This window comes from Moschus berezovskii, chromosome 3, assembly GCF_049115385.1.
Source record: "Moschus berezovskii isolate FMDL1 chromosome 3, NW_MosBer_1.0, whole genome shotgun sequence".
NCBI classification, from domain to species: domain Eukaryota; kingdom Metazoa; phylum Chordata; class Mammalia; order Artiodactyla; family Moschidae; genus Moschus; species Moschus berezovskii.
This window is the reverse complement of record NC_142462.1, coordinates 97,744,103-97,754,682: the sequence shown is the minus strand read 5'-3', so window position 1 is coordinate 97,754,682 and position 10,580 is coordinate 97,744,103. Positions and strand designations below refer to the sequence as shown.

The 10,580-nt window shown below is 37.3% G+C and overlaps 1 protein-coding gene across 2 annotated transcripts in view; it reads right to left on the bottom strand.

Annotated features, from left to right (window-relative positions):
• Positions 1 to 366: 366 nt before the first annotated feature.
• ASB15 (ankyrin repeat and SOCS box containing 15) overlaps positions 367 to 10,580 on the bottom strand; it is a 36,379-nt gene continuing 26,165 nt past the window's right edge. For both annotated transcript variants that reach the window (XM_055421193.2, XM_055421192.2), the window contains 4 exons: positions 8,005 to 8,176; positions 5,885 to 6,455; positions 5,213 to 5,366; positions 367 to 1,441 (listed from right to left, as the gene is read on the bottom strand). In XM_055421193.2, coding sequence (XP_055277168.1) covers positions 1,269 to 1,441; positions 5,213 to 5,366; positions 5,885 to 6,455; positions 8,005 to 8,176 — 1,070 coding nt within the window. In that variant the 3' untranslated portion in view covers positions 367 to 1,268. The remainder of the gene's footprint in view (positions 1,442 to 5,212; positions 5,367 to 5,884; positions 6,456 to 8,004; positions 8,177 to 10,580) is intronic.

Sequence of the window (10,580 nt, the reverse complement as noted above, 5' to 3'; positions counted from 1 at the left end):
GGTTAATGAGAGTCCCTTGGACTGCAAGGAGATCAATCCAGTGAATTCTAAAGGAACTCAGTCCTGAATACACATTGGAAGGACTGATGCTGAAGCTGAAGCTCCAATACTTTGGCCATCTGATGCAAAGAACTGACTCATTTGAAAAGACCCTGATGCTGGGAAAGATTGAGGGCAGGAAGAGAAGGGGATGACAGAGGACGAGATGGTTGGATGGCATCACCGACTCAATGGACATGAGTTGGAGCAAGCTCTGGGAGTTGGTGCAGGACGGGAAAGCCTGGCGTGCTGCAGTCCATGGGGTCGCAGAGCCAGATATGACTGAGCAACTGAATAATTGAGCTAGAAATGGTAAGAGAAGGAGCCTTATTTATTTTTTTTTTGTGGAGGAAGACAGCACGTTTGCTTTAGGATATGTTGAATTTGAGGTTTCTGTGTATTCAAAGGTCCTTTAGGCCAATTGTCTACACAGGTCTCATGCTCATGAGAGAAAAAGATGAACTTCAGATATAAATTTTACAGTCAAAAAACATGTAGGTTGTAAATAAAACCATGGGTATGGATGAAATTTCCTTTTGAACGTAGCATAAAAAAAGAGAACTTAAGATATGTTACTAAAGAGTTGGTAGGAGATGCACAACATAGAAAGAAGCCAGAGACAAAGTGGTTAGAGAGGTTGGAAGAGAGCTAAGTTACCTGGAAAACCAAGGGAAGACCATTTCCTGGAGGTATAGTAGGTAACAGTGTCTGTCAGATGCTGCAGCAATCAGTTGCAGAGATTGGAGGATGCTCACGGAAAGTAGCAACAAGCAAGTTGATAAGGACCTTGGGAGTGGAAGGAGTAGAAGCAATGAGGGCATCTGCAGAGATAGGGAGGAGCTCTTTTATACAGTGTGGCAAGAAGAGAAAGGACAGAATGGGCCAGCAACTGGAGTTTGAGAAAGTGATTCTTTGTTTTACGAACAAAGGAGAGACTTGGCTCATGGATGCTGTAGAAGCCACTTGATAAGGAGAGTTTGAAGACTTGTTGCAAGCGAAGACAATCAACAGAAATTCAAATGCAAAATATTAACTAGCTTTTAAAAAATCACAATGTAAAGTTTTTTAAAAATGTGAAATATGGTGTTCCCCAAAGAACCCAGGATCCAGTTATAAAATTGTCAATGAATTTAAATATATGTCAGGATGTAAAATGATTCAAAGAAATTCTCTGAGGGAATCTCATTTAAAAATACTTTCAAAGTCACATTTAAAAATATTATTTTAAATTATGGCAATTTTAGCTCTTGTCCATAGAGGTCATACTCTTTAAATAATATGTATCTTTGAATAGTTGGTGGTAGAGAGAGCTTCTCCATCGAAGTTGGCTGGCAGAGCCGCTGCAGCCCCATCAGTCTTCGAATTTTTAACCGACATAAATGCTTTAATGAGCATGGATTCTCTAAAGTGAATGGGAAAAACAAGCAAAAAATAAAAACAATATGAATGAACCTATAAGATACAGACTGTTTTAGAATAATACTAAGTGTCATTCTAAAAAACAAGCATGCACATGTTAGTAACTCGTGACAAAGTAAAATTCAAATTGCAATTAAGCATTCCACACCATTCCTCTAGAATGCAAGCTCCAGGGAGGTAGGCATTTAGTGTGCCTCTGTGTCAAAAAGAGAGCTTGATTTCTAGGGAGTGTTCAACTAGAATATGCTTTTTGTTTTTGTTTTTAACCTCGCCATGTGACATGGGGGATCTTCCTCCCTTGGGGATCAAACTCCCTGCAGTGGGAGCGTGGAGTGGAATCTTAATCACTGCACCATCAGGGAAGTATAGAATATGTTAAATGAATGAATGGACTTGATTAAAGAAAGCAAATGCTCATATCTCCTACTATTTATTTTTTAGAACTGAGTATTTTAGAGATCTATTCCTTCGCTTCTGTTCTCTCCTACCAATCTTTCTGATGAATAGTTATTTGTGAAACATCTGATACAACTGATTTCATATATCCATGATTCAATCTTAGGTTTGTTTCAGTGTATGACACCTAAAAATTTTATATTTTCCAAAAAATCTGCTGTTATTCAAATAACTGATGTTAGTCTTTCTTTTCAACTCTTACTTTATCTCTAGTAACTTTATCTTTAGTATAATTACAGTACCGAAATATTAATCCAGCAACAGGAGTGAGTGAAAAGGCAGCATTGCCCACAGGCTTAGAGGTAAGCTCTGGACTCAGTTGGCTTGGATTAAAATCATATCTCTGCCACTTAAATAGTATTTGTGTTATCTTAGATAAGTTACTTAACCCCTATGATCTCAGCATTCTCACCTGGGAAATGTGGATAACAAAGGGACTTAACTCATAGGGCTGTTTAAATATCGAACAAATTAATTCATGTAAAGCGTTAGAAAAATGTTTGGCACATTGTAATCATTTATGAATGATCACTCAATTCAATAATCAAAGAGATCACATTTCTTGTTATATTTGCAATTATAAATACTCAAGTTATTTTGAAAAAATTAAGACTGTTTTTAAAAAACTATTAAGGCAAAGTTATTATTACTAAAATAGACAGAATAAACCCATCTTTAAAAAAATTTATTTTTTCCTCTAACAGACTCTGCCCTACATATACCTGGAGAAATCCTGACATCCAGTGGTTAACTATACTCATAGCAATCAACTGACTACACTCCAGTTGCAATGATGTGTCTGAAACAACTAGAAAACTTTTTGGTCTTATTCTTACTTGGATTTCTTTTCTAAAGTCACAAGAATTTGTCATTATTTTCCAATACAAACACATGGACAATGTATTACTAATCAGAAGCAAAATCTGTTCTATGACAGGAAGTACAGTATTGGAGAAAGAGCCTATGTTTAAATGAGATGGACTAGAGTTCGAATCCTTGTTTTGTTATTTTTCTGTAACTTTGGAAAATAATTTATATAAGCCTTATAGCTTTTTCCTTTACAATCTCCAAAATATTTTAACTCTTTCATTGTAAAATACAGATAAAGCAACTGTACATATAATTTCTTAAGTGATTATCAGGTGAACATCTGCAAACCTCTCCTAGGTCATGAATAGAACTTCCCCAGTCATCCCAGAATTCCCTCCACAACCCATCCAAACTTCATTCCTTCCTTCCCTGTAAGAAACTACTCTTCAGACTTTTATAGTAATCACTTTCTTTACAAATTTATTATCTTCGTGTGCTATCCCTATAGTACTGACTATATATATATATATATATTTATACATTTTTGATGTGTTCTTTTTAACTCTTTTAATCTGTAGGTCCTTCTCTCCATCCCCTTCTCTTTCTTTTAGTTAATCTTTAAGATCCAAAATGCTGTAGTTCTTCATCTGTCCTGCTTGATTTTGACTTCACTCCTAAGATGGGCTTTTGTTCAGAAGGGTAACTAGCTTCAAGAATTTATAGAGTTCAGACTATTATGTAAATCACCTTTAGCCTTACTTTTTTATTTTTAAAAATTAGCAATGATAATACCTAACTCTTCAAGTTGTGGGGGTTCATGACATGCTTACATACACATTTCAGATACTTCATATAACCTTACCATGTAAAAATAAAAATAACATAAAAATACTAATAATTTAGTCTTTAAACTAGGTAAATTTACTAAGTGTTTTTAATGCTGTAGGCATTATGTGAAGCACCTTACATGTGACATCTCTTTAAATTCCCACAACAACCTTAAGAGGTAAATACTATGCAAGCCCCATTCTGCAGTGGGAAAACTTTGATATAAAAAGAATAAGTAACCATGCTCAAAGTCACACAACCAGTATAACTATCTTGGTTTTCTTATAGGAAATTAAAAAATAAAAAAAAAATCCCCTCCCCTGAATGAAACAAAAATGATAGAATAAACTGTTGCTTGTTTCCATGAAAATATCAGTCCTGAATGACCTATGCATATGTGGCTCAGCAATTCTATACCAGGGCAAGAACAATGTTGCATCCTATGTCAGACCTATCTGACCCCAGAGGTCAATTTCTAGGCTCTGTCATTCACTAGATTCTCTGAGAGTCCTGTTTTAGTTGCCATAAAGTCTATTCTATCATAGAACTCATTCCAGTGGAAGAGCCATGTGAGGAAAATCCAAGCTTATCACCTAATGTGTGTTCAGCTGAACTAACACTCTTTCTAGCCAATCAAATCTCCACCGTTTCTGCCAACTTCTGTCTCTTGTTACCATGGTCAAAACAGTCCAAATTCAGATTATATACCTTAATGTATGAGACTCTGATTGAAACTAAGTGCTTAGATGAACATTTCTTTTTATAGAACTTTATATCTAACAAATATGGTATGTAAATCAGATAAACAGTTCAATTTAATCTTTTTGACTATAAAATATCATCTACTAATTTGCATAAAATTTGCCTGATCGTAAAGAATGGGATATTGTGGTTTTGTTATACCATTGAAGATTGATTTAGGTGTATTAGAGTGCCAGAATATTTAAATATATTATCAGGTTCTAGGATGCTTCTTTAGCCTCCATGAAATTGTCCAAGTAGGTTTTGAAAGTACATTTTTCCAAACTCATATTTTGAAAGAGAAAACATTGCCAATTTATAATTTTTTTTCTGGTTGCTATATGTATTTGGAGTAATTTTAGATGTATTTTTATTGAAACTTTTATAATATGATTCACTTTCATGATTATAACTAAGCTTTAACTTAGAAAATACAAAATGGCCTGCCTGTAAAACATACTTTTTATAGTAGGAATTTGTCAGTAAAGACCCAGAGAGACTAGATCAAAAACGATATTTTAATCCATTCCATTCATTCATTTATTTAGTATTTATTGAGTATCTACTGCTTATGAGGCATTATGCTAAGCCCTGAGAATACAAAAATAAACAAAACAGATCCCTGCCCACATGGAGAATCCTATATTTTATGATATTATAGAAGTTAAATTTTAAAAAGTGAGTTCTATTCAGAATGTTAATATAGTTATGGTATTATTCATTATACAATTAAACAGTTAGAAAGTGTCAAGAAAAAGCAAAAAGTATCTTCTATCAGAGGAACTATTAAGGATGATTTAAGAAAAGAGATAAATCTGAAAATAAGGTAGCACTGAAAAAGTATCAAAACTGACATTAAGAAATTTTTCCTATATACATTCTCCATAAAAAATTTTGTAGGAAAAACTTTTGCTTTTACCTAGTATTTGACGGATTTCTGGCCATTCTCTCTGTACTTCTAGTGCAGATTTCAGTTTAGCACACAGAGGGATATAGTCCATGTAATCTATTAATACACGAATAACACTGCCTACCAAGTGCTTCATCCAGGGGACTGTAATAAACTCACAGAACTGAGAGAAGTAATAAAATTGAAGTTAGTAGCACTTTTAATATACTATATTCATAAACAACTTTGTTCTGACAAATTACTACCTTTGGCTTTTTACATGAAATAAAATTACCCTTCTTGTTATGAACCAAAAAAGCAAAGTAAATGATTGGTTTATGTGAAACAACGAGCCCTGGAGCATGCGTGGCTCTGATGTGACAGTACTCAGCATAATGTGGAAGAACCATGCTATTTTCCATGATTCTTCTTACCGTGTTTCTAGCCCCCAAATTCCACCAAATAAGCATAAGTTATTAATTGCATACATTTTCCAAATTATTCAACATTCAGTTTCCAATTTAAGAAAACTACACTTTTGAGGGCCTAGTTTTATGCTTATTTCCCCATCTCATTGCAAACAAAAACACAAGAAGAAGAAAAATATAAAAGTTGGAGTTGATTTTTCTTCTCTTGGAACATCCCTAAATGAGCAAAATTATGATACTGACCCAATACGAAGAAGAGAAGAGTGTAACTCACCGGGTTATCTTTTATGACACAAGATGTCCATCCTGGCAGTACCTCTTCCTCTATCTCCGACCACACAAATGAGTTTCCAAAGATGTCCCCATGCATGCATTCAAAGCACATCTCCACCTGATAGCCATTATTCAGCAACAGCCTGAGCATTACCTCGTCATTTAGGGCATACTGTATAGCGCTGGGGAAACGAGTGTCATTCACATGCATGAAGTAACAATTGACATTAGCTCCGTGGGCAAGAAGCAACCGGACAATTTCATGATTATTGGCCCTCACTGCCACCAGTAGACAGTTGAGGGGATCTAGATTTGGGTCTGCACCTGCAGCCAGGAGGATTTCTGTGCAAAGAATATCACTATTGCAAACAGCAAAATAGAGTGCAGTCTTCCGTTCATCATCATAGCTCTCAGAAATGTGGTCAGACAGCAGGCTATTGACATCAAAGCCATTTTCAATAAGCAGTTCTAGGCACTGTGCATTTTGTCCATCTGCTGCTGAATGAATTGGTGTTAGCCCACTTTTCTGGATTGCATGTTTGGATGTTACTGGAATAAGATATTTCAGTGCACTAAAAAACAAAAAAAAAAGAATCAAATATCCACATGGCAGGAAGAAAATCAAGAAATGAAATAAACCAGCTTCCGTGCTGGACAAGTGAATACAATTTGATTAGTTTCCTTTATTTTCTCTAGATAACCTTACACAAAAACATTCAGTCTTTCTCCACAGACTTGGTACTATTCAGTTTAGTTTTGATTTAGCTTTCCAGTCTAAATATTCCTGGGGAACCTATTAGATCTTATATATTTGTTTCTAGAATTGTGATTCCTCAGGAACCCTCCCCATTTTTCAATTCTTCTCTGAACAACATTTTATCTATAATCAACCAAGGCTACTTAATGAAGAAAATATCACAGAAAAGTAGGTCCATTCAATGTCACAGATGAATGCTTCATACTGCTGACCATTAATTAGAACCATAGAGTCACAGGAAATTAGAGCCGGAAGTCACCTTGGGCATCTCGGAGTCCAACCCTTTTATTACCAGGAAAGCCATACGAAGACTTGAGAACCGAAATGACTCGTCCAAGGTCACACAGATGCAGAAGAGTAATGACTAGAATTTAGGCCTCTTGAATTCTTATTTGTTATTCCACTTTCACTGCTCCATGAACAATCTATGCTTTAATATTGTCCATGTATATCCTCTCTACTTACTTGAATTATTAGCAACAAGAAGGGTCTTTATTGTTCCATCAATCTTATATGAGTTCAATTGAGATAACTAACCACAGCTTGTATTACTAAGAACCTGTGACGAATAGCTGTGAATTTCACACTTGACTGATGAATTGGAAATGTATGAGAGCCACAGGCAAGGAGAACTTGATCTCTTGTGCCTAATTCAGAGCTACCAGGTGTGAATTTATGAACACTGGGAGTAAATCCAGGTAAACTTTAACAACATGTCACTTCGCATCAATTACTTGTCATTAGCCACTTAACTTAGCCAACGTCACTACTGAAAGTGATAAAGCCTAATGATTTCACAGTTTTTGAATTTATGAAATACATTTAATTGCCAAAAACCATCCTTTCAAGGCGGGTAGTTTATTATGATTATAGATTTCTATTGATGTGTTGGTTGTGGCACATTTTGTGATTTTAAAATATATCTGACCAATTTCTTAAGAAACCTAAATTTATAATGATATCTTTCTATTCAAGGATATATTTTACATTATAATATTTGTTGATGTTGATAAAAATTGGAGTAATACAAATTTTAATCCTTTGCCAAAGGCAAATTTTTTAGAAGCCCTGTAGCCTTCTGTTTAACAGATTTTTTTTTTAAAGGCACATTTGGGTGGCATGTGCAGAAGTCTCACTTATAACTTTCTTCTAAAAGAAAATATCTTTTCATTTGAGTTCAATGTGGAAATTTTCTAAGGTATAAGAATATAAAAGGGGAAAATCAAACAAACACATAGATATACAAAACTTGTGAACATTTTACCGTTTCCTTTTTGGATTTTGGGAGACATATTTAAGATTATACCATAGACACAAATTTGTGTTTTCAACTTGAAGTGATCATGCTATGATATATTACTCACAGGTAATGTCCCTCGTAGGCAGCTCGGTGTATAGGAAGATGCCCTGCTCTGTTAGGTATGTTTCCACTTCCTCCATATTCCAGCAGGAGGGAGATGCAGTCAGGATTGCCCCCTCCTGCTGCCTCAAACAACACCGATGCACCATCGTCCGCCAAAGCAAACACATCACCTCCTGGCAGTATAAAACATGCAGCAGAGTGATCACTGGGCAGATGTCAAGATCATCTCCTTAAAAATAACCTGTTGTTTTCCTTTCTGATTAGGACTTAAAAATATAGAATTAAGAACATCTGTATTCTTGGCCTTTCCGATAAACAATCATGAAGCATGTTTCATTCTATTAGAAAATCTTTCCCTCATTTACATTTGAGAAATCAAGTCAATTTTCATGATAGGAAAATGCTCCCTAAAAAAGGTTGAGTTAAACTTTTAAAGACAATCATTGCTGCTGCTGCTAAGTCACTTCAATCGTGTCCAACTCTGAGTGACCCCATAGACGGAAGCCCACCAGGCTCCCCCATCCCTGGGATTCTCCAGGCAAGAACACTGGAGTGGGTTGCCATTTCCTTCTCCAATGTCATTTCAACAAATATTTATCAACTGTCTTCTATGTTCAAACACCATGCATGATCCAGCAGAAGATCCTAAGATGAATAAGCCTGGCTATATTAAATGGCTCAGAGGGGAAATAACACAAAATATTATCAAAGAACACAAACTGTGTAATATTCAAATGTCATGAGGACCAGAAGGCATGATGTAGGGGAAAGTGGTCTGCTTGAATAATGGCTTTGTTTCTGACTGTGAGAGTTTGGGGCAGGCTTACTTCCATGAACTTCCAACTCCTTATCTGTAAACTACAGTAATATAGCTTATTTCATATGTCTTATTTGATAATTAAATGAGCTGCATTGTGGGGGAAGTTTAAAAATGTTAGTGTTTTCCCTACAGAAGATCCTTGACAATAATGTGGTCCTAGCCTTTATTTGGGCTTCCCTGGTGGCTCAGAGGTTAAAGCGTCTGCCTCCATTGCGGGAGACCCGGGTTCGATCCCTAGGTCGGGAAGATCCCCTGGAGAAGGAAATGATAACCCACTCCAGTATTCTTGCCTGGAGAATCCCATGGATGGAGAAGCCTGGTAGGCTACAGTCCACGGGGTCGCCAAGAGTTGGACACAACTGAGTGACTTCACTTCACTTTCACTTAGCATTTATTTACAGATGAGGAAACTGAGGTCTAGGTGTTTAAGTTACTAGGCAAGGGGCAGACAATGGTTAGGTGGCAGAAACCAGTTTAAGAAGTTGGTGGTTGGTTCGGTTTAGTTGTTAAGTCGTGTCCAACTCTTGTGACCCCATGGACTGTAGCCCACCAGGCTCCTCTGTCCATGAGATTCTCCAGGCAAGAATACTGGAGTGTGTTGTTATTTCCTTCTCCAAGGTAGCTTCCCAACCCAGGAATCAAACTCACATCTTCTGCATTGCAGGCAGATTCTTTCCCAACTGAGCCATAAGGGAAGCCCCAAGAAGCTGGTAGGTATCTCAATTCCTGGTTCTGTAGTTGTATAAAGCACTTGGAGGTTTCATAGGAGGACAGCATCACAGTCTGTTGGGAGGAATTAGGAAAGTCTTCATGGAGGAGGTATGTTAAGACATTAACTTTGAATTGTGTTGGAGGGTATTTCAGATGAGGGCAAGGACCCCACCCAAACCCAAAAAGAGTGAATGGGAGGCATGTTTAAGAGTGTGTGTGTGTGTGTGTGCATCTGTGTGTGTGTGTTACTTGCTCAGTCGTGTCTGACTCTGCGACTCCATGGACTATAGCTGGCCAGGCTCCTCTGTCCATGGGATTTTCCAGACAAGAATACTGGACTGGGTTGTCATTCCCTTCTCTAGGCAATCTTCCCGGCGCAGGGACTGAAGCCAAGTCTCCTTGATTGCAGGAAGATTCTTTACTGTCTGAGCCACAAGGGAAGCCCCCGTGTTTAGGAATACTGCTAGCCTATTTAACAGGAGCACAGGATACATATTAGGAGTAGTGAGAGATAAACCTGGGGAAATAATTCAAGATGGTACAGTGGGGACATGAGAATGATTCAGTAGGCAGAGGGGAGCCACGAGGATTTTTAAAAATATTTACTTTATTTGGCTGCGCCAGGTCGCGGTCTTTGTGTGGCATGTGGGATCTAGTTCCCTGACCAGGGATCAAACCCGGGCCCCCTGCACTGGAACATGGAGTCTTAGCTACTGGACCACCAGGAAAGTTCCCCACTGAGGAGTCTCTGAATAGTTTACTATAGCTCATCTTTAGGGAGAAGAGCTAAGTTGTCATATGTAGTGTGGATTCTCAGGTGGAGAGACTGGAAACCAAGAAAATGGTTAAGAAACAACTACACTGGCCCAGGGAGGATGGAAGACACAGAGCAGGGGGACTGCCAAGGTGAGAATGGGTGAGACAGAGGGACCCTACAGCACATGGCAACTGACTGAACCTGAAAAAGAAGGTGACGGGGGAACAAGAGATAAAATCTAAGCTCTCAGTCTTGGCGGAGAGAAATTATTAAATCAAAAGTGTGAAAG